The following is a 27,041-nucleotide window of genomic DNA, read 5'->3' as shown; positions in this document are numbered from 1 at the left end:
TCAAGAAAGAGATGCCAGATAAAATTACATTAGGCAAGACACAACAAAGCTGAGCCAACAGCACATTTTTTACAAAGCAGCCTTTTGGAAAACCTCCATTTCACTTTACCAGAGTGGATAACATTTCCTGTTTAAGGTGGGCCCCTGGAAATAGGTTGATATCAGTTCCTGTATTTAGCCATTCTGCACTTTCAAGTGTCCTTATGAAAAGGAAGGGTGAGGTGGGAGAGTGAAATCATTCATATTCATGTGACAAGAAGGTGAATCAATGCTCTCCTATGTGTAAAGAAAATTCTTACTGTGTTACAAACACAGTTTAAACAGTGTTTTTGTGTAAATTTTGAGTCATTTTGTCTTCTTCAGGCATTAATGCATGGCATCAGTGAAATCAAGACCTCTTAACTCTTTGAGCCCAGGACTGTTTACATTTGGAGGAAATGACGTAAGAACGTTTTGAATCGTGCGGGCTAACAAACGCCATCATCCTGTATAACCCCTGCACAGCTCATCCTCCTCACCATAACAATTGGGGGAAACTTTAAGCTTCATGCATCCATAATCTCTGTCATGGTGAGCTTTAATGCAGTAAAGTAAATAAATAACCGAGGCAACAGTAACCCAGGTAACCGTTATCCTTTGCTCAGTTGTTAGTGTTAGCTAACGGCGCCTGTTCGCCGTAATATTCCTTACGTGATATTCAGATTGAGGTTGACCCCCTTGAGGAAAGGACACCGATAACGTGACAGTGCATGAAACAAAAACACTTATCTTTGATAGGGTTGGTGGCCGTTTCTGGTTTAGCTTGCGATAGCCTAGCCACGATGCTAGTGAACAAGCGTTAGCTCTTTGCGGTGCTAATGCTGAGCAGCAAAGCCTACACAGGATGGGTCGCTTCTTCATAACAAACGAGGGTATTGTTTAAATACTGTTCGGTCATGTTATTGCGAAGCTTCTTTCACGTTATTTTTAAAATGGGGAAATCCCAAGCTTTCAAAAACAAGCTTTCGTAAGAGGTGCTTTTGTAACATCTCTATTTCAGTCTGATCTTACCTTACTTGGTACATGAATCACAGCTGCTGGGTTTGGTTATTTAAAGTTTGCTGTCGCTGCCGCCCATTTCCACTGTCTTAATGATCCGGTGTGCATCAAAGTCAGTGCTGTGACTGTGTCTTTTCTCTCTGGGAAAACAGGAGAACGCAATGGACCTCCACAAAATCATCCACAGTGCGCTGCACGAATTTATCCAGACTTACATTCCTGATGCGGATCTCAGGTAAGCCCCTCCGCAGCTGTTCTGCATTCTCACTAAAATACCGTCTGTTCTTCTGCTGGGGGTCATTCCAGTCCAACATACCTAATCCTTAAGAAGTTTATGTTATGGGCCTTCTTCTGAAAACAAAACACCCAAGAAAGTTTAAAGTAATTTATTTCTCACTGTATTTAAAATGGTCATATAGGTGAAAGCCGTAACTTTTGTGCGATCACATTTCAAGTGTGTGTGGATGTCACAGAGATAGAAAACCTAAGCAGCCACTGAATGAATGTCTAACGATGCAGCCAGTTTTCAAAGAAATTGCTACTTCCAATGAATTAGTAAAAGAAGGTGGTAAAGTTCAAGGTGCTGTGCAGAATCGAAATAGTTGAGATGTAGACGTTATAGTACGAGTCTTAACCCTCTCCTGTGAAAAACTGAGCTCCCAGTGAAGTTTAGAAAGCATTGCAAAAAATGATCATCTGGAGTAGGGTGGCCTTTCTCACACAGTCTGTTCCGAGGAGAGTCTTATGCATGTTTGGATCTTGATTAAACGGATTGCGTGAAAAGGGCTCACGGCTCAGCCGGGAGGTAAGATTGGTCCTTATGGAATGACCCATTTAACTTTTTTTTTTCCCCTCAACCATTCAATGCAGCACACTGGATGATGTTCTCCTGTCCTACATCACTGGAGTCCTGGAGGACCTCGGCTCCCAGCAGAGTGTCGAGGAGAACTTTGACGTGGAGGTCTTTGCAGAAATGTTGGAAGCTTATATACCTGGGTTTATCCAAATAGACAGGTAAACCGTCACCCTTTCTTTCTGTTCTGGTTACTAATAATCAAGATCAGACAGCTGTTCTACTAAGTTCTTCTTCATTTTTTTAGTGTCAAAGTTTGTGAAATGATGTTCAGTCTGGCTTCAAAGCTCGCCACTGCGCGGACTTCAGGTAGTACTATGCTCTCATTTCTTTTGCATATTGTACTGTAGCAGGGTTTCAGTACACTTTTTAGATAAATGATCGACAGCCCAGATCTTAATTTGTTGGTTGCTTTTTAGCTAATGAGGAAAATGGCGAGCCTAAGGCAAGGACAGAGGAGGTTTCTTTGAAACTCACCGCTCTTACCAGTCAGCCTCCAGCAGAAAGCAAACCGCAGTGCCTTAAAACGCAGACAGAGGGCGCCACTGCCAAGGTGATGATTTCAGCCCATTATTTAACTTCTCTTGATGCATCTCCCCTTGTGTGGCCTATATTTATCCCAACTGGAAACCATAACCATTTATTTGTTTAGCTGCCAATGTCTGAGTGGGAGTCCCAGGAGCAGCACCTGCTGGAAGTGTTTCCAAAGTGTAGTTTGTCAGAGGCTCGCAGTGCCCTGTCTATTGCAAAAGGAGACATGGAGGAAGCAGTGCGTCTTATCATCGAAGGCGATGTCCAGCTCAGCCCGACTCCTCTTAATGTGAGTCTGTTACACTCAGAAACATTGCTATTGGGTTTCACCTCAGCAGCTGCCCACCTTGTGTAAGTTAACGGACTAACCGACTATCCCGCTGCCTCAGGTAAACCATGGGAAGAGTATTTCCTCAGTTGCAGACCAGAAACTTAAAGAGAGCATCCTCGAGAAGTGAGTAAAGACGCCTTGTGTCGTTCTCGTTCAGCAGAAACGGTCCTAACTTTCATGTAAACGGCCATGTTCCATCTCCACAGGTACATGCTCGTGGACAGTGAGGAAGATAATAAAACACACCGGCCCGTCGCCCCGAAAGACGTAAGTCCAGCTACTGAGCACGTCGCACGTTTCCTTCAAGAAAAAAAGGGTGCGTTATGTTACCGTGGTTTTTTTTTTTCTTGGCAGCCTCCTAAGAAGCTGGTCCGTTACCACGGCAACCAGGTAGTAACCACCAAAGGAGAGCGATATCAGCTCGTGAAGAAAAATGAGACCGAGGACAAGACTTACGTCAATCTGAAGCCGGCGAGGAAGTACAGGTTCCATTGATGACGAGCGCATCACTGTATGAGCAGCTAATGACAATGTTGTTTACAATATTTTTTATTTATTGGATTCAGTTAGGCTGAATTTATTGTGTATCTCCCCAGATAATGTTAAACATTTTAAGAGTGTTAGTGACTTACTTCAAAACGACGTTACCATTGTATGCCTTGGTTTAAACATTCAATTAGAAGTCGTCGTAGTACTCTCAACTTGAGGAGCTTTTTGAACTTTTGTGTGATTTTCGGTGTTGTAGCCTGTGTTCACGTGTGTGTAACAGCCTAACTGATTTATTTTTGGCCGCCTCAGCAGGTCTGATGTTGCACTGACAACCTCCCTCCGCCCCACCACACCCCCCTTTTTTTTGCTCCACTTTTAGATGGATTTTCTTGGATTTCGAAAGATATAGATTCATAATTAAGACATCAAGTTGTGATTGAATTCAAATTCATGTCTGAATAAGTTCTAGTGGTGCTGTAGAGTTTCTTCTGGACGTTATAGGTCGACTTCTTTTCTCTTTTTAAAATGTACAAATGTCACCGCGATCTGTTTAGCATCTTATGGGATTGCAGTGCTGTGCAAATGTTTGTTCAAACCTTGGGTTTCCATATGATTTGCTGTGCTCCAAAATGCCATAGTCTTCGAAGACATAGCCTTTGGTCGTGTTCCTGATCCTCTCTTTAAGTAAAATAAAGGTGTGGTAGTAGTTATTAGGTCAGATTTTCACATAACCTTTGAAAGGTGAGAGACTAAGAGAACATTTACACTATTTGTCACTAATTCAGCTTTGCCTTTGCCAAACTAAAGGTATTCTTATTTTTCGCATACAGTTAAGAAGTTATCATCTTTTCTTTTTTACCAATTTTGGCGCACAGCAAATGTTTTGGGTTTTTTTTTTTTCTAAAAAGGGGTTACAAACTAACTGTCAGTGAAACCTGCTTCATTTTATAGTCCATTACCTTTATTTTTGATATAGAAGTCTAGATTTGCAAAGTGTCCAATCATGTACAACCGTGTTTCCAGAAAAAGTGGATCCCACCTGAACTGTACATTTAAGAAGAGGGTGGGATTATTTGCTGATCACTTGAACCTGATATTAAATTGTAAATAGCAATGGAGGGAGGGGGGGGGGGGGGCCAATGTTGAAACTGAAATTTATTAAGAAATGATTTGATCATTTTGAATGTGTCTTCAGCACAAAATGTTGGCACAACAACTGGAGATGTGCATCTGTGGAGCATCTCAGAACTGGCTGAAGTTTGGGGGATTTCATGATTTATTATATATAATATTAAGACATCCTGAGCATCTGTTTGCGAGGGAATACCAGCAATGAATGCTCATGATTTTCTAGGTGTTGGGCCAAAACGCACACGATTCAATTCAGTTCAGTTTTATTTATATAGCGCCAAATTACAACGAATGTCATCTCAAGGCACTTCAATAATACAGTCCACTTCAAGCCAATTGGAGTTCAATTCATTGTAATCGTAATCCAATCAAATCCAGTTAATTAAATGCAAAGTTAGTCCAATTCATACATACAGAGCAGATTCAAAAACAATTTCCCAGCTCGGGAAAACAACACATTGCACCGAAACTTCTCTTCGGTCCAAAGATAACAGAAATCCCCGCATGGGTTTAGGAAGACTTCTAAAAATCTGTCAGTGAAAACACTTTACTGATGTAGTTAAGTCTGCCGTGCAAAGAAAAAAAAAACAAGCCACATAAAGGAAAAGCCAGCGATGCTGCAGCTTTCTCCGTCCACCAAAATTCAAAAGACTGCATACTGTTAGAAAGAGCTTTATTTGATCAGTAAATCTTAAGTAAACCAAACACATTTTCCAGCATCACGACATATTTGGAAATTGGATCATCTTTGTGAATGCATAAGATTGTGTGCTTTCAGGGTGTGTTTACATTCAACGGCAGCGGTTCTTGCTCCTCTCGTTTGTTTTTGTGAAATCTTGCTTTGCTTGCGACTACTTGTTACGGAACTTAAATATGAGTGGATTCTTGTCAGCTGTGTATTCGGATTGTTTGGTTGAATTTTCCTTTCCTAAGATTTGCTGTTTGTGTTGCCCTTTTGGATCTACTCGGAGTAGGTAATAAGTTGTTTTTATTTTCCTGCCTGTAGTGTAACACAGTTGAGTGTGCTGCTGATGTCCATCAGCAGCGATATTATCTCCAATTACTAAATGGTGTGACTGTACAACACAGAACGGACTTCCTGTATCTGTTTGCAGCTGGCTTTGAGAAACTGCTAACGCACAATTTATAGTAAATACTGATTTTTGTAGACCATCATATCTATTGTACTTATTTACACACGTTACATACAGATCGAACTTTAAAGAATTCACTGAGAACGTTTCATTTCAAACCAATTATTAATGACTCAACTCTGTAAGGTAGAACGTTGCGAACAAACTTTAATCAGAGGGACAAGGACACTACGTGTTCAAACCAAATAAAAACAGACATTCATCAACACAAAGCTGTCTTATCTCTGTGAACCGCTGTCAGTCCAACCTTTTAAAGCCATTTAATGCTTTTGAAAGTAAATATGTCCACCATTAAAAAAAAATTAAAAATCAACCTCTTGTCTTATTGCAATGCCAACGTTAGACAAGGCACATACAGTAAACGATTTACCAAGAGACAAATGATATGAAACCATCAGAAAAACTCTTTTTACACTTGGATTAGCACTTTGTTTGATTATTGTGCAATCAGAAAGAAGTACATGTGCACATTTTTAGCAGTTAAAACGAATGTCAGAGTCAAATGTTTCTGCATACGAAGATTACCATCTACTGGCTTGAATGTTTTGGCACATACAGCACAATGTATAAAATCATCCCCCTTTTTGTGTGTGTGTGTGTGTGTGTGTAATACACGTGTAAAAGAGCTGTGAGAGTACAAGTAAGTGCATTCCGGAGTGAAGCGTGTACATCTCTGTACGTTCACCCAGCTAAAGACGGCGCATCACGTTGCGCTGCAATGGCTGCCGCAGAGCTACGCTGTAGCTGGTGGTCCTGCTAGTTAAATCAGCCAACTGCATATGAACAAATCCATCGTCATTGCAGTTCTTACGTAAACCACGCTTCACACCCCTAAACCCGCTCTATTCCCGCTGGGAACAACTCTGTTTTTACAAAACTCTGTAACTAGTCTTTAGATTCTTAAAGAAGCCTGTGTTTAAAACGAGAATCGTCCGCCAGAATTGATCTCCTACACTCTCACACCTGCTACAGGTACGCTTAACAGCACATCCAATGAAGCCCTTGAAATACAAACCAAACAAACAAGAAAAGAAAATGACAAATATTCTCTCAGCTGTCTAAAAGCCCCCCTTTTTCACATCCTTGCAGTTTAATCATATCTCATCGCTGTTTTTAAATGACTCTACTTGGATGGTTTTAATGTCTTTAAACCAAATTAATCAAGCTGATCGCTGCCTAAGACAATCTCATCAGTATGCAAGGAGATATTAGAGATAAATATTACAAAAAAACACTGTTGTAAAGCCGTGTTTGTGAGAAAGATGGAGAATATAATATGATCATCTCAAATAGTCACAACTCTGTTATTCTTTGTGTAAAGGAGACTGGCTCCTTCTGTATTTACACTATAATAATACCCATCGACTCGTCCATTAGTGGTCAAAACATTGAGGCAAACCCCATGGTACCGATCTCAAACAACTGACATATTTAGACCAATGGCTGAAATTGTTCAGCTGTCGAGAGAACACTGATTGACATAAATACATCTTCGGCTCTTCTTTCCAAAGACGAAAGCAAACTTCAAGTAGGTTGAAATCCCATCAATTAGTCTGGTGATTCTTCTTCCAATTGTTGTATTTCTAACGACGATGGCACTCGGGAGACTGAAGCAGAACGGTTGCAGTATGGCTGCCTGTTGCCATGCAGCGACGGTAGCTCCAATGACAGAATGCACATTACACATACGGCAATGTCACTTTCACATGCAAACAGTTTCCGAAGCAGTCTATTTGTCAGGTTCGAGGGATGGAGCTCTAACTGAAATCATGGTCATATCTCCCCTTGATCATTGTTTTCAGTAAAGCTCCGACCTGCAGAGAACAGAAGAGGGTTTTTTTTGTGTTTTTAAGTTGAGCTACTTCATAAAGTCCGGCATATTACATTGGTTTACTCACTGTCCTAGACAGCACATATCTTTCCTTTGTACTATATCAAGTAAGCCATAAATATTCACAGTAACTGGGTTGCTGGGAGGGTCAGCATGCCCTCGGGATTTCATGCAACAGATGACCTAAATGTAGATCCAATTCAACGCTCCAGAAACAGGCTGTGAGACATTCATGTGCAAAAACCGTACACTGATAATGGGGGGAAAAAAAACTGTCAAATTGAGTGCTTTTACCTCATGTGGATCTCCAAGTGCTTCTCCCAGCATCTTCTCAATATTCCTCATGATGGCAACCTTCTGATGAGCGCGCAGTGGGTACTCTATCCTCTTAGGTGTGGGAGCTCCCTGAACGCGAGGAACACAGGTCGTGAAGAAATTTAGAGGGAAAGACGATGAAAATGCTCTAAAGAGGGCCGCAGCGACTCATACCTTGGGACATACCTTGTACCAGAAGTTCACAGTGATTGTCACTCCGCCGTTTAATAGTGATTCAATGTGATGCCACCTTAAGAAAGAAGAAAATATGAGCGGCTAAATTCATAAAACTGGCTGTTAAAGGGTTAAACTACATATTAAAACCAGGAATGGGATTAAGGGGTTGTCTTGAGTTGTGTGAAATTAAAAGGTGGGAAGAAAAAGGCTGATGAGCAGAGAAGTAATGTTTACTTATTTATCGCGGTTTTGGTTTTTTTACTGGATCCACTTGAGTGAAACGCTCTGCAAGACACCAGCTTCTCAGCCTTTCACACCACAGATGCAGAAACATAAACTTATTGCTCTGTAGAGTTTCAGCTCAGTCAAAACTTTTCACCTCGGTTGTTTTTCCTACAGCAACACAGCGTTCCTGCGTCGTCTGAGCCAAAAGAACGACGGAAAACGCCGTTCCAAAGTGTCTGAGCGGCAGCTGAGGCCTCTGCTCGCTCTGTCTGACCACATCTTTCTACCTACACGGCTGCGTTCTGTTTATGGCAAAACGACACGTTACGAGGCCCCAATAACTCTAGAAGATCTCTGTGCTGCATCGCAGCTTCTCATCTGAGAAACAGTTCCACTCAAATACCTGAGATTAACGATCAAATGTGCTGCTGCTGCTGCATTACAGTCACTTATGGAACCAAATTTGTCATGTAATGCTGAGAGACTCAGGGATGTACAGAAAACAAGATGATGGACTACTCTTTATCAGCCTATTAAGTGGTAACGTTCATAAATATTCCCTTGAAATACAAAGAGAATGTAAGCAGAAATGGTGGCGAGGCTTTGAAGAACTCAGCGTCTGAGCGATAAACCTGATTTTCCAAGTAAACAATGTAACGTGGACTCTATAGAAAGGCCATACAGAGGTTCCTCTCACCAATACATTGGGATGTACAGGACGTCTCCGGGCCCAACGACAGCTTCATAGCCGACCACATTTTTAAAATTCGGAAACTTCATATAGTCGGGGTTATCAAAATCAACCTAGAAATGAAAAACAAACACAGGCAGAGCAAAAACATGAACGTGCAGTTAATCTGTCATTAGATACTAAAGAAAAAGAAATAAAAGCTCATCTAAACATCATAATATTCCTGTGCATGAATGAAGCTGAGATCATTACTTGGCTCTGTCTGTCACAGGGGTGATGGACGGGGTACGGATAAAGACACTCGAACTGGTCTGGAGGGAAGAGGATGCATCTCTTATGGCCTTTTATCTGTGCAAAGAAGTTCTGCTGCTCGTCGTAATGTGCCGGTGTCACATTGCCTGAGAGAGAGTATTAATAGAAAACAACGTGCGAATCAATGCAAGCAAAACCATGCGAGAGTTGAGCTGAAACCTTTCTTTGAGAACCTCACCCTCCATGCCCACGAGCAGCAGGTTGGAGGTCAGCTGTCCCCAGTTTCTCTTGGCTTGCTGCTTGTTGATCCAATTCCAGTTGAACCCAAGAAAATCGACGACAATCTTCTTACCGACCGTGTCATTCAGCGTCTGCTGCAGATAAACTCTTGAAATGCGTGAGAGAAGAGTCATGCGTGAGGCTCGAACCGCGTCATTTTGGCACATTTAGACATCAAAGCTAATGCTCGCGGGGGAATTTTACCAACCGTGAGCAGATTCTGATACTGAAGGAAATGAACAGTGTAAATCCAAAGAAATAACAGCTACCGTGAGTGTTGACAAGTCAACAAGTGAGGTCTCACTGTGATCTGTGTGTGTGTGAGGACACAAAATAAGCTTCTCCCCCTGATTATCCTTTATAACTGCCGAGGCAGGTGCTCCACCTGCTTGTACTGTGCTGTATTTCATGAGAGAAACCATCCTGAACCGTCAAACACGCCTGTAGCATGTGGCTGTTTGACCTCTAAAGCTGTAGCTTATGTCACATTCTTTGCATCTTACCTCTCTTCGCCTCCCATTTCCTCCGTTTTACGCATTTGATCCACAAATTCCGAGAATTTCGTTTCCATTCGTCGAGACTTGGGGACAAAGTTCTCAAAGTGGGACATTTTCTTCTCATCGAAGTAGAGGAATTTGTGGTTTTCTGAAATGTAAACGGAGAAGTCGCCATTTCCAATGTTCTCCAGGAGGTACGGGATGTCCCATTTGAGAGCTGGATATACCAGGTTTGTGTCTGTCAAAACCACCGGTTCCTGGCAACAGATGGAGAAGATGTCAGCAGAACAACAAAGACTAAGGGGTACCATCATGTAAGTGGCCTGCACACTTGTATGATAGAAAAAGATTTGTCTGGGGATTATATCTCCATAGTTATAAAAATACATGTTCCTCGTTATTAATTATAATTCATAGTTGCAAAAAACCTCACTATTATGTGTAAAAGGTGCACTGTCCAACCTTAGAAAACAACCTGGTCGCACTAGAACAGCAACATCTCAGATCAATCCAAACCAAGTAAAACTGAAACCTAACCCAGGAGCCCTTCGCCAACTAGCCAGACTTCTCCGATATCATTCCCCTCTTTGTGGGAGACTTCAGGCCAAAATACAGGATTCATGTGTCATACTATAGAAAGCAAATGTATAGAGGTTTCTGTCTCTAGTAAGGACTCAGTTACAACACAATTATTGATTTCACAGAGAAACAATGAAGAATGACTGAAAACTTAGTGTCACAGAAGTACCATACAACAGAGGACGGATTCCACAACTGCAAATAGTCTGTAATGTAGCCTGAGCAGAGAGCACTGGAGGCAGGAGATGATGTGAACAGTGTGCTGCTGAAATCAGTGTTTTATTTACAACACATTTAAAACGGTGGGTGGGTTGTTTTCCTTGATATCAGTATCACATGTACATGCAACGGTTTAAACCTCCACATGTGCTCACGTTGAATCTCTGCTGCTGTCATTGTGGATGGAGTTTGGGTGCTACTGCGTCACGTGTAGTCCAAACTACATAATCAGGAGTGAAAATCAGATTAGTTCCACTGTCATTATCACATTTGATGACAACTCGAGAGAAAACATGCCATCCTGTTTTGTAAGGTGGTTTCATTCAGTCTAAATACAAAATGTGTTATAACATAATGAAAGTAAACCATTTATCCGATGTTAGTGTTGATATGCTTTTATTTTGATGTAACTAATCTATGAAAAATTGGATTTCTATTTATTTGTTCATTTTCATAAATATGCTAATTGTGTTTGCTTTTAATTTGTTTTAATTGTGGAACTCTTGAGTTTTGAGTATTTATAATGATTTCAATGTTTGATTTGTATTCAAATCAGATTACATTTACTCTCTTTTTGTCTCTTCTGTATTCCAGTGGACTAAATCAATAATAAAGACAACTGCCGTGCATTTTGTGGTCAGTTAACTGTGTCATGGGGATTTTACCCGACCAGGACAATAGTAAAACCACATCAGAAAGGCCCAAAAGTGGCCTTTAAACTGTCCCTTTAAAATTAGTAAGCAAACATTTTGTCGCACCTTTATCAGCTCGAGTTTTGTCATAAAACCTGAGCGGTAAATATAAAGGCCGGCACATCAACTCCGGCACACGCACGCGCACCACCGCGTGAGCGCTGCAGCACACGCTCGGAGCTCCGAGGCCTACGTGACGAACTGAACGTAGCCCGCTGGGCGCGCTCCCGCTGCCCGCCTGCCTCGCGCTGACTTCACCGGCTCTCAGTTTCACTTTCACAGGAGGAAGATCACTGGATTCTGCAGAGGTGACGAGTTCAAATTAAGCTGGAGCCCCTGATACCGTAAAAACAGTCAAGGCAGCTTCAAAAAATTTGACATGGCGACATTAGGGACGATTAAACGTATCAGTGTCGTTCCTCTGCCACAGTTCTGTGAATAGCTCATGATGTGGTGCCAATGTGAGCCCTGCTACTCATAACATTACCATAAGTGGGATTTATGTATTCGCACATTATTTTATTTGTTGCTTGAATCTAAAGTAGCACGAGAGTTTGATACGACAGCTGTGAAAATAAGACACCAATTAAACTGATAACGTTCACTTTTATTGTGCTTTGAATGATAAATGAGTGCAAACGGTGTCTCCTGAAATGGAAAAAAGAGTGAATGCGTTTTGTCTTTTAATTTCTGTGCATCGCATCACGACTAACAATCTTCCATAGAAGCTATTTTTAATTCTGAAAGCTCCGAGTCGACTTTCTGCCCTCCTAACCTGCTTTGGCAACACATTCCTCAGCCTCATTCCTTCTTCTTGGACACGGATCCTCAAACATGAGGACATCCAAAACTCCACTTTTCACAGTGGAAATGCCTGCTGCAGAGGGTCAGCCTGCGTTTTACTCCGCTGTTGCAAAAAAACTACGCTCAACCCAGTAAACGGGCTGGTTTCGCATGACTTTTTGGAAGGTCGTCAAAACGCAGAGTTCATTTCACAAGGTTGTTGTTGCTCCTCCAGAGCAGAGAGTGCAGAAAGGGAAGCTGGCCCACTTTGAGGAGTGTGATATCTTTCTATTCCCGCGTCCAGTGTGATGACTACGTGCCCAACGCTGAAACTAATTTACCATGTTGGAAAATGTCTTAAGCTTGTATTTGTGTTAGACAAGTGATTCACGAACGAGCGAGCAATACGCCCTGCCTTCTGGGAAATGCAATCAAAAGAAAACAACTGCAAAATACCACATGACAGGAGTGATTATGCATTTAGCAGATCCTTTTATCCAAAGGGACTTACACTGGTAGGCAGTCAGGGTAATGGGGGTCTTGCCTGAGGATCCTACTGGAGATAGTCCCTTTCATGTAGGGGATCTGAATCCATCTCATCCACATGAAAGGTGGCAATCTTACCACTACACTATCCAGTGCCTGTGTGTGAGTGGTATATGATGAGCTATCCATCCGTCCCTCAGTCTGTCTGTGAGGTCACACACAAAACATTTCACCCAACCAGATCTCATGAAGACATGGCGGTGGAGCACAATTCTCAAAAAGTGGCGGCCCTCGTTGTTGCATCTGAACTAAAACTGCACGGCGGTGCTCCTCTGGGTCCTCGTGAGATGCTCCACAGCACAAAGTCACGTCTTGTGAGACTCACGGTCGTGGGTGTGATTTGCAACGTGCGGAGATTTGAGCGGACGCTACATGCTGACTGGGTTTCACATGTGCACGAGCCTTCTGGCATGGGCTCCAGCTCCAGGCATCAAATGAAAACAAGAGATTAAAGTAAGCTTGTCTCACAGAGAAAATTAAGGTTTTCTGCTTCTTTTTTTTTTTTATGAGATACAGATGGAACCAACATTAGTTAAACATTACCCTACAGCTGGCTTCAGGGAAAACGGGGAAAACCACTTTGAGATATGCTGCTGCTTCCTGCTTTGTTTACACACTTTGACATTAGGATAGTGTGTTTTCACTGTAACTTTTTTAGGTGACATTAAAAAAAACTGGACTCAATCTACCAGGCTCTGCACAAGTAAATGTCACTTTGTAGATGTGATTTTCTTTAAGGCTATATTTCTGAATTAAATTCCCCGAGATGCTGCTTACAAGAGCAAACGTTCATATTCACTATGATTACACTGACATTTACTGAGCCTGGTTAAATAAGGTTTATGGTGCAGATCTCTTTCAGTGAAAAGCTCCGTCTTCTCTGAACTGACAAGGTAAACACCGTCTGTTTGAACTTTCAGCAAGCTAATTTCGCAGCTTTTACCTCGTTATTTATGAGCATCTCTGCCCTGGGGTCCGTGTGGGACAGCCTGGGAATGGGTTTGGTTGGGAAAGGGTATTGTCGGAGCTGCGAGTCATCCCAGCCCCTGCTCTGGACGCCAGAGAAAGCGGCGTCCCCTTCGCTCGTCGCCGGATCAGCCTCCACGACGGTCGCCGCTGCCATGGTCGTCAACGAGTGCCGATTAGCTGCTGCCTCCGTTCTCCTCACAAATAATCTACCAGCAACTGGCCTTTCTTCTCTCTGTGCCTCGCTAAAGCTTCACAGTCGACAAGGGAACGATCGTGCAACCCTTTTCATTCACACTTATTCAGTGCTCAAAAGAAAGTTGCGCTTCCCAGTCGCCAGCAATGTTTCACCGCTGCACTGTTCCGTGTAGAGGTGTTTACACGCCGTGTTGACAGGCAGAAAACAAACGACGCGAGCTGCAGGACTCAGGGAAGCCCATTTTTGCCCAGAGTATACCACAGCGACACCTAGTGTTGGGAGTCACTAAGTGCTTCTGTTGTAACGTTTTTTCTTTACCGCTAGAGAGAGCTGTTGCACTTGTTTTTCCATCTGCGAAATACACGCCACTGTAAGGAAGATAAACGACTAAACACTTGAATTAGCTTCGGCAACACAAACAGTTTATCAGGTGTTTTGCACTATTTATGAATGGTAAATGGGTCACAGGTTGGTTATAATGCTTGAGTTGCTGTAAACTTAAATTTCACTCACATCCTGTGAAAATTAGTTTTGCCTTGAATATTATACAAGTAATATCTAATCACTTTTTTAGTGTCACAGTTTTTCTGCTATCTAGATCAGGGAATAAAAAATACTAAGCTTGTCTGTCTTTTTTTGTCCCATTTTGTATCTTTATGCTCATTTGAGCCATTTAGGTGTTATTGTGAGTGATCATCCTTAGCCCACTTTTGTCATTTTTTGTCTCTTATTTGGATTTTTGTGTACATTTGTGGTCACTTTAGGTTTGATTATGATTGTTTTGTTTGTGTCATTTGGACCATTTTTTTTGTGTCATCCCACTCATTTCCTATATCTCTGTGGCCATTTTATGTGCATTTTCTATTTCTTTATTTTCACTTTGTGCTCATATTTTTCACATTTGGACTTATTTGCATCTCTTTGTTGCCATTTTACATCGCTGAGATCACTTTACGTTCTCTTTATATACATGTCTTTTGTGTATCATTTATTTGTTTTGTGTCTCTTTCTGGGTTAGATTTCTGGGATGAGACAATGGACCTCATAATTTCTTTCTTGTTCCTGTGCAATATGGCTCCTCAGTTATGTGTCCAGGACATTAGTCATTTTACATTCTAACTGTTTTTATTGTTTGCACAAAAGCACATTTTTATGGTATTACCTTTATAAATTTTATTATTTACAAATTTGGCATCAATAAAACTGACATTTTAATGCAATATTTGTTTTCTATCTTTAAGATTGTCAAGATGTTAAAGGTGATGGAAGGCTGAGCAAACAGCTGAAATCTTGAACCAATATTTAACTATGGTCATCACTGCCCCAGTATTACTGTATTGATTAGTAGGCAATGATTCATTATGAGACAGCAGAAAGCAGTGTGCGCTGTACCTTGCTCGGTGGACTGATCAGCTGATGGAGCATTGGCCTATAATTCACAGACAGTTTGATGTAGATGGAATACATCTTATCAATCACTTTGATCATTGGCAGTTTGCAGTTTTGACCTTTTAAGAGACAGCATTCTAAAGCTGGAAATAGCATAATTTCAGTTCAAGAATCCAGCAGCATTTTTGTTTGGGAGGTTTTGTATGTTATCAGGATTCATCAGCACATTTCCATGGCAGGGACTAGTTTAGGCCTCCTGGTGGGCTCCCATGCCCGGAGTTTCCTTTGCAGATCAGGGAGCTGACCTGAGCTGAGCTGATCCGACTGATGCCACCCCACCCCCACCCCCCTCTCATTCTTTGTAGCAACGCGCAACCAGGAGGTTGAACACCTGGTGAGTCACAAGAAGCTCGTATTGCTTTTCCTAAGAGTTTGACAGCTGGAAAAGCAAAGTCCCTTTTCAGGAGCCGCTGTTGCAGTCAAATGTTTCATGAAGAGTGGAAGGACACCAAAAATGAGTTGATTATTGCAATTATTGCAAAAATATTACCAAACGGCAGCAGCAAAGTTCACCATTTTGTAAATCAGAGCACGTGGTTGACGTACCAACCATCTGTACTCATCTGTGTTGGCTTTCTCTCACATTCATGCTGACCCTCGCCCCTCTAGGTGTTGTAGGTCTAAAACCCCTAAGCCATAAATCCTATTAGTGAAGGATTCTCTGAAGCATTTTAAGTAGTTTTCCCGACTTTAATTGTTTGCATTATCACTTACTACCTGAGAGCTATCGGCCGCCTATCTGTTTCTCTTTATTTTATTTCACTCATATGCTCTGTTATAGAGCCAAAGAAATTCCATGTCAACGCAAGGAACTTCTTTCTACTTCAAGACAAAACTCAAAATCTGACAGCATACTGTGATGGATAACTTGCAGAACTGTGTAGCAAAACCTGCATGTTTTATCTCTCTTGTTTCCAGATCAGAGATTCAAACTGGTAAATTAACCTGTTAACAAAACCATCAGCTTAAAGTCCCACAGGTCCTCTGTAGTGTCACCTCTCTCCCTGTCGCCTTGCGCTCATGTGTTACCACAGATTGGAGATGGCAGGGCCGGTCTGAGAGACGGAAGTTCAGACCCCTCAGTCAGAGGTCGTGTCACTCCCCACTGGGGGGCAAATTGTATGTTTGAGTCATGATCAACGTTGTGTGCTGTTTCACATGTCAGTTTGTTTCGTCCACTTGAGCTCCCTCTCCTTGTTTGCGAGTGTGTGGCGGAGCGTTTGAGGGAACTACACACAGGATGAGAAAAGTCGAGGAAAACGAGAGCGATACAGACGTGCTGCATGTTTTCTGTGTTTTTACACTTCAACCGTTTGTCTCAAGCTGTGGTCTTTGTGGTAACTATGAAGATAAATGAGCAGCAGGACAAAAAAAGTGAACATGGACTGAATGGGCATACAGGGCAGGCCTGAGTAACACTTGTCTTAACCAATTCATATACATGTGATATACATTATGGCACAGAAAGGAGTAGACTATACTCCAACGCAATATCACTTACATAAAAATCTTATGAGTGATAAGAAAGAAATGTTGTAGGAAGATTTTAGTAGAAATATAGACAACCAAAGTAGTAATACAGTGCAAAAGAGTGAATAGACCTTTGATCATAGAAGACAAGGGAGAAAACACACGAACACCTGTGGTTTCCATTTAGTATAGTTACATGATCATGATTATTTAATGACCTGTTAATACCAGAACTTTCTCACATTCGTACCCGTGATGTGTTGATCTGCATGTCTGCATCATCGCTCCGCTTGGAAAGGAATTGCTAAAGGAGGAGAAAAATCTGATTGAAACAATACAGGAGGGCCTGTCGTCATCTAAAATGGAAAGAACATTCCCTCATTAACTGGAGGGATAGAAAGAGCCACAAAAACCACCACTCAAAGCTGCAGAGTCACGTGCACAATCTTGCTGAGAAAGTCAGACTTGGATATGAGTGGAAATCATATCCAACTCAACTCAGACAGTGTGTGAGACACTGCATAACATCAGCACCCGACGTTAGGTCTCCAGGTTAAGCACAGTATTAACTTTTAAATGCTACCAGAGCAATGCCCTCTTTTATCCTTGCTGCTGATGCGCAACTGATCTTCACTAAAACGGTGAACAAATTTACAGATGTGTCTAACCGCTGATCTTTAATAGAGTCATGCGTTGCATGTCCAGCTTTCCCACACATTAACTGACTGCAGGCTTTCCTTATGTATTTCAAATTAGAGTAAGCGAATGGCAAACATCTGCATCTCGGCATTAAGACAAAGTCCAGACGGAAATCGCTGCATAACAAGCATAACGTGTAAAGCGGCTTTGATTAGTTTAACTGAAAACGTTTGTCCTAATTAGAGTTTTGATGGGTTTTTTTTTAATTTTTTTTATGTGCCTTGTTCTCTTATTTAACACAGCAATTTGTTGAAAGTCCACAGAGCTGCAGGGCAAAAGCTTGGTATGCCAGATCTTTTGTTGGTGAGCAGGTTTTGTTGCCTGCCAGGCAGATCAATCTGGCCAGCCCACAGGGGTCATCAGAGGAGAGAGGAGTTCTGATTATGATCATTATTTGGCAAATAAGATGTCAACAAGGTGTTTCCTTGACACTTTGTTGAGTAAAAGGAGGAAGGTGCAGAAATGAACGCCCCCTTCTCAATGGGAGCTTTAATCATCCTTTCATGTCCCTTCTCATCTGAAGGGTTTCGGCTTCGGCTGCCATGTGCTAGTCTGCCTGGACCTGGCACTTCTTACTTGCAGGTGGGGTGAGTATCCTGGCAAGCATGTGTTTATAAAACCCACTTGTTTGGGCACAATACTTGAACTAACTTCTTTTGAGCGAACAGTGTGAATCTGTGCAAAGCCTTTTCCCAAAGTCCTTTAGAAGGCGACAGCCCATTGAGAGGAGAGGAGAAGGGATTACCTTCCTCGACAGTGGTGCATTTCCGAGCGAGCTGATTAGCTCTGCATTCATTGTTAAATCGAGCAAAGGAAGGCCCTAGAGGAGTGAAAGGATCCAAATAGGTGGGCCCAGAAAGAAAACAGCCACAGGAAGCCTTGCACAGGCAACCCAAAGTTTTCCCAACATTTCTTTCCCCCACTCCTAAGGAGGCACGGCGTGAAAAAGGAGATTAGCATACAAAATTAGAGGCGGGATGATTTTTAAGGGCAACTTGCCTCATGCCCTCCACCCCCACGGCCCTGCTCTGTCTGGACAAAGTTAATTAAACTAGTATTAAACAGTGAAGAAACTTCCAAGCGTCTTTGAGGATTACCATGATGAAGGGGAGAACGGGAGGTATTTGTTGAGGCGTAATTGAGAAAGGCGTGATGGAAGGAAGAGTATGCTGGGATGCTTTCTTTTCTTTTTGGTTGACCATAGAGTATCTTAACCCCAGTGGGAGCAAAGTGAAAAGTAAGGTTGTGTTTGCTCCAAACCATGAGATATTGATGTCACAAAGAGTATTTTCAAGAAGGAGGAGCACTTTCTTTAGGCTGAATGATATACATGATTAAAGGATTTATTATTCTTTCATTACATTTTAATAGAAAAGAAACTGAAAAGGCAACTAGCAATAAAGCAAAACTAGAAAATGCTGTGCAATAAATTAACAATGTACATTACAAAGTGCTTCATTTTATGTACAATTAAATACATCAAGAGGGTAACAAAGGTCAGGGTGAGCCAGATGATGTGAGAGCAAACTGTGCCCATAAATCTCAAAATGTATCATAGCTAAATTCATTTGAAACTTGACAGGGATGGTTGAATTACACAAAGATGACTGCAAGGCTGGCATGTGGATACAAGAGTGCAGGCTCTTAAGAATAAAAGTTACTCATGGCATTGCACAAAAGCCAGATCATTCATCAAACTGCTAAAGTTTGGGTGAAGTTTTTGTCTGAATTAGAGAATAAATAAATGGTATGGACAGTTTTGAAGTCAGAGAGGAACTCTTTCAGCACCCAGTGACTTTTCAAAACGTTGAGGAAAATATAAAAATATATCTTAAATACATTTATGCTGAAAAAAATTCTACAAAGTTGTAAAAGCGCCCCCTCTGATCTCCTCTGTCACATGACTCTGTCATCGTCCCTGTCATTGATCTATAAAATACAAAGCGGTCAGGGAAGACAGTCTGAAAGTTTTTGTCCAGAACACACATAATCTTTCGAGTCTGGCAAGAACTGCAATAGTACAAATCTGATGAATACATGTGGAAAAGTAACGCTCAGTGCTTCTTTCTCAGTCTGAGGTTCTTCCGACGGGTGGAGGCGCTCTCGTTTCTTCCTCTCTGACCTCCTTTCTTCACACAAAAGTACTTGGTCACTGTCTTTCTGCACTGCTCACACTTCACGGCGCAGCACCAGTGGAATTTACAGTTACAGCTTGACACCATCTCTGCTTTGCGCTCCTCCACAGCCAGGCCGCACTCTCCACATAGCCTCTTGCAGCTCCTTTTCTCCCATTTGGTCAAGTTCTTGCCCTTCTTCAGGCACTCGCGGCCCTCCATGCCCGGCAAGCCCAGAGTGCGATTTTCCAGGCAGTAATCGGGGGAGTCTTCGAGGTGGACCAGCTCCTTGCGGGAGATGGAGCTGAAGGTCTCGGCGATGGCTCCGCGGCTGGCCGCACTGTTCCCAGCTCCTCGTAGGAGATCCACTTTCAGAGCTCTGTGGTACTTCTCCTTCAAGTAGTTCCCCACCTCCCTGAACTCTGGCAGCTGCAGCCAGCAGGTCTGAGTGGTGCAGCTCCCTGACACACCGTGGCACTTGCATGTCCTCTGCATGGTCCCCTTCACAGCCTGCAAACACCAAAATGGAAGACTTACTTTACAGCAATTTACTTGTAGGTTACTATGTTTAAAACTATGATCGTCCCAACTCTAACAGCTGGTTGTGTTTGTGTTCGTGTAGGTAAAAGTGTGCATACAAGTATGTCTCTTTGTCTGTTGATTGACATGTTGTCAAATTAACTAATTGTATTCATAAAGTTTCCCAGTTAAGTAAAAAAGGGCTGAATACACTGAATAGAAGATAGCTTCATGGTCCATTGCCGAGTTTCTTTGTCGTCCTCAGTGTTTCCTGACTTTGCCAGACATATAACAGCTGTCAGTTGAAAAGGGACGTTTTCTTTTCGCAAGGAGGGGATGAACCCTCTGCTGACGTGAGGCTGAATCAAAGTTTCACATCGAGTCTCATTGTCCCACCATAATAAATAGGAGTATTTATTTAGCATGTTCATTATCAACATGTTTTCTTGTGTGTGTGAGGACCCAATGGAGGACTCTCCATTGAGTTGAGAAATGAAAAAGGAGTTTTTTTCTCTTTCTATCCCCATTTTTTTCTGTTACAAAGATGCTCCAGGTGCCATGGGGATCCCAGGGCCCAACAGGGGGGAGCAAAGGCACCATAAACAAAGAGCACTTCAGCTGCACGCCTGTGGTCCCCTCAGACTCCCTCAGGGCCAAACAAAGACCAACATAAATGTGGGATCCTGATTGCAAGAATAAAGCTAAACACTTATTTTAAGAAAGCAGAATAATACAGAATGCTGTGCAATGTCTGGCTCCACAGGACCTCTAATTAAGCTTGCACCAGCGATCCTTAGATTCTTGAGTTGAGGTATTGTCATAAGGTGCATTCAGCACTAGTAAATAGGCCCTTCTGGTACACCGAACACACAATTATTATTGGAGACGAGTGGCACCTCACTTATAGCGATGTGAAAGGGATGCTTGGGTGGCACACTCAGTGTAATTCTGAGCAGGGAAAAATGATTCAAAGGGTGCTTTACACTTGGCAATCAGTTGGAGGGCCATGAGAGATTTCCAAAATTTCAAACAAGTTGCCACCCAGTTTAAACACTTGGTCAAATTTAAAACAGTTTTTCTGAAGGAGAAAATCTTGTTTTACATTCAGCGCCAGGAAAACGGCTTGTTGCCGCCACCTTCTTACCTTGTATCGGTTAAGCTGATATTGTTTTCATGAGCACCCCGGTCAACTCTCTACGGATATTGGACAGTGTGTACCATGGAGCATGAAGGTTCATTAAAGGCTGCAAACCCCTCACTCACAGTTGCACTTTGTATTCTCTGGTCAACTGGTCATCGTTATCCATACGCAGATTTTTACATCATCTCAAAAAAAATCAGTCTGCTGTCAACACATTTTCCTGTATGTGACCAGAACAGAGCAGCCGTAGCCTTCGCTCTCAGTCTGTTACCACCTTCAGGGATATCTCATTACGCACAGAGCTTGGCTTCTTTCTACAGAGAAGGCATTTTCCTACTCTGCCCCTCAGCCAGGAATATTCTACAATAGTATCTAAAGCTGTCCAGTTTGATCCCACTCAGAGATTTTATTTTATTCGCATGTACTACAATGGCAATCATGGCTTTCTGCAATTTGTTTTATTGCATGATTGTTCAAATTAGGTCTCCCACAAGAATGAGACTCTATGTAAATCTTATAATGAGATCAACTATGAATAAATTTAAACTAAATAGAAGAGAATGAAGGCACTGACTTGACATAACTGCCAATACTATTGGATAATTTCTTTTTTCCAAATTGATTAAGTAAATTAGGAGCAGCTATACCTTGCGCCCAGCTTCATTATTGTGAAGATTCATGGCCGCTCGAGCATCCTGCCCAGTCTCCAAGGCGTCAACGAACTGTTTGGAGATGGCCTCACCGAAGCCTACGTTATCACTGCAGCCACCCCAGAGCCAACCATGACCACCTGGGAGAAAAAAGAAGAAGATTATTGCAAATAACTTTTCTCGTTTCATCTGCAGGGACTCTTACTGTACAAATCTGAGTAATTCTCTGACCTCGCTGTCCATTTCTGCTGTCATCACAGCCACAGTTGTCAAAGTCTCCCAAACTGCAGTTCCTGGTTAAGGTGTACATAACCCCAGCGGAGCTGATGGCGTGGACGAAAGCGGCCTCTCGATTTGCTGGCAACAGAGGAACTTGTTAATGATCTTGCCTCACCATAAAAATTCCTCCATTTGTAAATGAAAAAATGTGTTATTAAGTTAATTTAACAGATGCTCTTATCCAAAGCAACTTACAGACAAGAAACATATTGAGCTGGAATGTGAATTTCACTATTTTGACCAAGGATAGTTCAACATATAGACTGAGAAGTTAAGGGTTAAACTGGGTATCTTCCAAAGACAAGTCAACTACGCTACCTCTTGAGCTACAGCCATCCGAAATGTGTTAATGATTTTGCATTTCTTTCCTTGAACAAGTTTCATGAACCCGGTCAGACCGGTTGTATCATCAATGGATGCTTTTACCTTTCAGCTCTGGTGCAAGGGGATTTTTGCATAATCATCACTAATATTAATAAACATTAATTAATAAACAAAAGGCAAAATCAGTTATTTACAACAGATCTCTTGGTTGTGGTCTCTCACAAATTTCAAATTCTGATTTATAGTTTTACCAGAGACTGAAAAGGAGATTGTTTTGGTGGTTGCATAGTTTCATAGAAAACCGTCAGCTTTTAGAAGTTTTAGATTGTGACGCGTAGACCATCATTTTACGTCTAGTGAGACTTTTCATTCTTCAAAAATGGCTTGAAAACCTTGACCAATCGATTCTAAAATACTCAATACTTAGCTGATTTTGTATCATCTCACGCATTTGACTTTCTGTTCTTGGCAGTCTAGATATAGTGCGTTTCCTATATGGGCTGCAAACAGATTCTGGGTGATTCTGGGTGGATTACTGTGTTTGTTTTTCCTCTGGCATCGGTGACCACACTAACCATCCCAAAGCTTAGATGACTGAGTAAACATTTCTGTCTCACAAAGGAATCTGCCCCAAACACAGAAACTGGACACAAAAAGAAGCGCACAACAGTTTTCACTTGCTGTGTAGAGATGTTTGAGCTGGTGTTTAGGCTGGCTGCGGTCTCTGGGAACTACTTACCACTGCGCAGGCTGCTGTGTGTGGACAGCTGCAGAGCTCTCTCGGGGCAGTTCCAGCGGTCCCATGCGAACTGGTATTTGCACTCCTCTATGCCACTCTGAGCTCCCGCTGCCACACTGCTTGAGTAGATTAGGTATGCCTGAAGAAGCAGGAGTGGAGATATGGTACGATACAGACCCCAAAATAACAATGCAGGCATCCAACATCTTCTGAATCGCTTTCATTCACATGTGCAATAAACATTCATTAATTCATCCGTACATAATACAGTTGAAATATTATCCACACAGCTGTAGATTGCGTATATAAAACAAACTTATTTAAACTTAAACTTTTATTATAGTTTCAGTTTCCTAATGGCGGTTATAATCTCATGTATCATCATTCTTTTTCTATATGTACATTTGTACTGTGGGATTTTTTATTTTCTGCATTTCTGATGGAGCACCTCAAAAGAACATTGCCCGCCCCAAAGATCTGCAATTAAATTAGAAGATGACGTTAATCATCTGGTAGGATTTCATATTCTGATAAATCTTTCACCATGAAAATTAGCACCATATTTTAGGAGAATTACGAATTAAAAAATATTTAAGTAGTTGCTTCCAGCGTAATAAATCGGAACAAACACGTAGCCTATAAGCAATATTTTTAGTAGACATGAATTAATTAACAAAATTGATCAGAAGAATCATTCTGGTGCACTAGAACCTATTGTGTCGGCTGGGTTGATCCAGCATGTGCTTGTGGTGTGCGTCTTGAAGAGATTAAAGAAGAGTATTTTGGGGACTAACTGTAAAAGATAAAGCAGCAAAAGCATTTATGTCTTCACCCTCACTTCAGGATATCTTTCGGAATTTTCTCGATCGGTATTCAAACAAAATGAGTGAGGAGCAGGTTACTGCCTTGGAGATTGACATAATGATAGCTGTAAATTTTGTGCCAATGAATTCAAACTGAGCATTATTAAACTCCATCAGCTGCAGTGATTACAATGAATCGTTGAGCTATCTCAAACTAGTGCACTCTGTCCTTGGCTTTCGCCTTCTGCTCCGCTGCTTGTTCAGACTGCGTGAATGATAATATAACTAATATGTCTCAAGTGGCCTTCAGGGAGATGGAGTACCACCTCTTTCACAGGGGCCCGGCTCACTAATGATGACCACCCACTATAGCATTGCCTGCCCTTGCTTCTTAACACATTCAACCCTTGGATACACAGAGCCGCTGAATAAGGTCAAGTGTACCAACGGGGGAAAATAATCACAAAAGGCCAAGAATATCACTGATTTAGGTGCCATTGTTGCATACAGACAGGTACCAGAGCTTGTCAATACACTTGAGTTAAGATAACATGAGGACTGTGGTTTCTCTGTGTCTTTCTTTTGAGAAAAAGAGAGGAGAAAAGATCAAAAGAAAGTTGGCTTACCTTGGGTCCAGTCATCAGGAAATTATTCACTGACCTGGAAAAGGAGACAGCTTATTCACTCGGCGAAGCTCAGTGTCCTTCTCAAATTCCTCCGCTAACATCTCTCATTAGTGCGCTTTGAAACATGTTAAACTGTGACACCAGTGGGCATCCAAACCTCAGTGAACCATACTGATGAATGTGTTAAATTTTTTTTCTTCTTCTTCTTTTTTTTTTTGAAAGGAATGTAAGGACTGAGGCACATTACCGGCGAGCCATAAGGAAAATCAATGGATGGTGTTTGTCTTCCTTGCGTTTGAAATATTTAGACTTTTGTAAATGTTTGCAATCTTTTCTATAAGTGTTGATACATGTGTTGTAATCAAATCATCATGCTTACAATTGTAAGTGTTACTCAGTCAATAATGAACGAATCAAGACCATCAAGTAACCACTAATAAGTGTTGATGGGTTTTAAATTAATGGTTTTGGGTCTAGATCACAGACAGCTCTTTCCTGAAATGAGCACTGATTTATGTAACCAGCTGAAGGGCCTTATATATAGGCCTTATAAATGTCCAATAAATCATCTTTTAACCAATGTGAAAGCTGCTTTCTTGGAACTATAAGTAGAAATAAAATTAATCAAATAGGTCCATGGACCAAAATTAGATCCTTAATAATGTGTTTTCCCAATGCATGTGTGTATTTGTCCAGGTCAGAACTGAATATAAAAACATTACAGCATCTAATAAACAACTAATGAGAGGAAACCTATACATCATTTGGAATTTAATCACATTAGGAAAAAGAAAGATTGAAATAAACAGAGAATCAAACTTACCAGCAGTAGCAGGTCCGCATGTGAGTCAGGAGGATGAAAATGTAATAGCAAGCCTCCCAGTGCACGAACATCCTGACAGGTGATTGTGCTGAAGGTAACTCAAAGCTTCGCCCAAAGCTTGTGGACAGCGCAACGATGGAGAGGAAACTGAGCTACCAGCGCATGAAACTTCACCAGGAGCTATCAAGATTCAAGGAGGGGGCTCTGAAATGGAGCTGCTCTCGTCCCAACAAGAGATTATCTGCTTAATTAAAGATTTTCCCCCTTCTTAGTCTCTTGGCCAATCAGAAGTATTGCACCAAGGAGCGACTGAAATGATCAAAAGGGCACCCTGGGCCTTCAGGGCCGGACAACGGTGAGTTCCCTGCCTCTATTCAAGAGCAAAGGAAGATCTATTTAATCCTGTAGGAAAAGTGTAACACTGATCCCTTGAATTTCTGCTCAGAAGAAAAAGTTTATTTAAACTATCTAACGCGCAGCTGATTGTCGGGGATTAGTGGGAGATAGCGCTCTGGTTTCTAGTTAGTTTGATGGGGCAGCAAAAAATTAGTCCCAAACCTTTTGTTGTTGAGGAAGTAATTCGTGGTTTAACGAAGGTGTGATTGAATCAGCTCATATCAGCCTTTCGGGAACAGCCGCCACATGGTCTTTTGATCGTTTAGTTCAAAATTCAGGATGTTTTACCTGGAAACTGTAAGAATTAATCTGCGCGTCACTGGCGCTGAAAAATAAACACCTTGTTTCACTCTATGCGTAACCGAGGCTATTTAGTGTCAGTGTTCTGACCCTTAAGTAGTTTAAATTAATCTTTTCTGTTTGTTTGTTTTTTCCATAATTTACTCGGGTTTCTGTATCACCTTTCAAAATTCAAAAGGAGTTTATTTAAATTCGCGTAGACGCCTGGAGACGTTCACAGAGCGGTGATACCCCAGCAGAAAATAAAAGGTAGATTGGGATACAGAGCCATTAATCAGGTATGGGACCATTTGCATCACTAATCCAGACGGCCCTTTCCTAACGCTGATGAAGGGTTATTCCCTAATAACCCCGTCTGACCTTTAGGTCCCTTTCCTTTGGCTCAGGAAGGCCTTTTGCAATCTTCTTGTGTGCAAATTAGGATTAGAGAAAAAGGTTTTTTGGAGGGGGGAGACTTCTGAGGGATGTTTTTGGATTAAGATTTAAAGTGAAATGACAAGCAAGATGAGACAAAAACAGGAGCCACCCTGTTGATTTAGCCTATTTCTTTAATATGCAATTAATTATTCTTTCACAGGCAGCATCGCTGAGATAAGCACACTTAGGCCTATCAGTTGAAGTGTTGCCCAAGAGCTACAAGTATCATTGTTTTAATGAGCTGTTGTCTTAAAACGCTCAAATCAACATATCTACTGTGGGGCTGAAAGTAGTAGTAGTGTTGTAGAAATGTAATTGTGGGTTTTGAGAGTTTGAATCTAACCAAACATGTGCGAACATCAATGTAGCCAATACAGTATTTCAAGATTAATTGGCAGGAAATAAATTATGAAAAGAAGACACAATAGTACAAAATGATACAAGAAACTTCATATTATGAGCTTTGTAATGTAACCATGATGTGATACAAAAGGTAAAATATATATATTCAGAA

At 41.6% G+C, this 27,041-nt stretch overlaps 3 protein-coding genes across 5 annotated transcripts; 1 reads left to right on the top strand and 2 right to left on the bottom strand.

Annotated features, from left to right (window-relative positions):
• The first annotated feature begins 467 nt into the window (after positions 1-467).
• cuedc2 (CUE domain containing 2) lies at positions 468-5,544 on the top strand. 2 transcript variants are annotated; one of them, XM_072390907.1, is made up of 9 exons: positions 468-570; positions 1,191-1,273; positions 1,909-2,052; positions 2,139-2,200; positions 2,311-2,444; positions 2,544-2,711; positions 2,812-2,876; positions 2,960-3,020; positions 3,108-5,544. In XM_072390907.1, exons 1-9 carry the CDS (start codon positions 568-570, stop codon positions 3,246-3,248), a joined length of 861 nt encoding a protein of 286 aa, XP_072247008.1. In that variant the 5' UTR covers positions 468-567; the 3' UTR covers positions 3,249-5,544. The 2 variants fall into 2 exon arrangements, with proteins under 2 accessions (XP_072247008.1, XP_072247009.1); XM_072390908.1 differs by having other exon boundaries at positions 468-622.
• A 576-nt stretch (positions 5,545-6,120) lies between these two features.
• Positions 6,121-13,974, bottom strand: hif1an (hypoxia inducible factor 1 subunit alpha inhibitor). Of its 2 annotated transcripts, none has more exons than XM_072390905.1 (8): positions 13,557-13,974; positions 9,801-10,051; positions 9,257-9,405; positions 9,019-9,164; positions 8,773-8,879; positions 7,848-7,923; positions 7,653-7,763; positions 6,121-7,341 (listed from the first exon to the last, which is right to left on the bottom strand). In XM_072390905.1, the coding sequence occupies exons 1-8, from the start codon at positions 13,734-13,736 to the stop codon at positions 7,285-7,287; spliced, it is 1,077 nt and encodes a 358-aa protein (XP_072247006.1). In that variant the 5' UTR covers positions 13,737-13,974; the 3' UTR covers positions 6,121-7,284. The 2 variants fall into 2 exon arrangements, with proteins under 2 accessions (XP_072247006.1, XP_072247007.1); XM_072390906.1 differs by having other exon boundaries at positions 7,860-7,923.
• A 5,456-nt stretch (positions 13,975-19,430) lies between these two features.
• Positions 19,431-25,485, bottom strand: wnt8b (wingless-type MMTV integration site family, member 8b). The gene is made up of 6 exons (XM_072390361.1): positions 25,415-25,485; positions 24,592-24,625; positions 23,163-23,301; positions 22,052-22,177; positions 21,818-21,960; positions 19,431-20,020 (listed from the first exon to the last, which is right to left on the bottom strand). The coding sequence occupies exons 1-6, from the start codon at positions 25,483-25,485 to the stop codon at positions 19,451-19,453; spliced, it is 1,083 nt and encodes a 360-aa protein (XP_072246462.1). The 3' UTR covers positions 19,431-19,450.
• Positions 25,486-27,041: the final 1,556 nt, after the last annotated feature.

This window comes from Leuresthes tenuis, unplaced genomic scaffold, assembly GCF_036924035.1.
Source record: "Leuresthes tenuis unplaced genomic scaffold, fLeuTen1.0.hap1 SCAF_8, whole genome shotgun sequence".
Taxonomy (NCBI): domain Eukaryota; kingdom Metazoa; phylum Chordata; class Actinopteri; order Atheriniformes; family Atherinopsidae; genus Leuresthes; species Leuresthes tenuis.
The sequence above is the reverse complement of the archived record's forward strand: the minus strand, read 5'-3'. Positions and strand labels throughout refer to the sequence as shown.

Bases quoted from the DNA above. Each gene is read 5' to 3' on its own strand.
- hif1an (XM_072390905.1), bottom strand. From the start codon at position 13,736: ATGGCAGCGGCGACCGTCGTGGAGGCTGATCCGGCGACGAGCGAAGGG. The intron at 10,052-13,556 runs GTAAAAGCTGCG...ATCTGTTGCCAG, and splicing joins AGATGCTCATAAATAACGAG to GAACCGGTGGTTTTGACAGA. The intron at 9,165-9,256 runs GTGAGGTTCTCA...ACTCTCTCTCAG, and splicing joins GCTGCTCGTGGGCATGGAGG to GCAATGTGACACCGGCACAT.
- cuedc2 (XM_072390907.1), top strand. The intron at 1,274-1,908 runs GTAAGCCCCTCC...CATTCAATGCAG, and splicing joins ATTCCTGATGCGGATCTCAG to CACACTGGATGATGTTCTCC. The intron at 2,712-2,811 runs GTGAGTCTGTTA...CCGCTGCCTCAG, and splicing joins TCAGCCCGACTCCTCTTAAT to GTAAACCATGGGAAGAGTAT.
- wnt8b (XM_072390361.1), bottom strand. From the start codon at position 25,485: ATGTTCGTGCACTGGGAGGCTTGCTATTACATTTTCATCCTCCTGACT. The intron at 23,302-24,591 runs GTAAGCCAACTT...CTGCTTCTTCAG, and splicing joins TCCTGATGACTGGACCCAAG to GCATACCTAATCTACTCAAG. The intron at 22,178-23,162 runs GTAAGTAGTTCC...CTCTGTTGCCAG, and splicing joins ACACAGCAGCCTGCGCAGTG to CAAATCGAGAGGCCGCTTTC.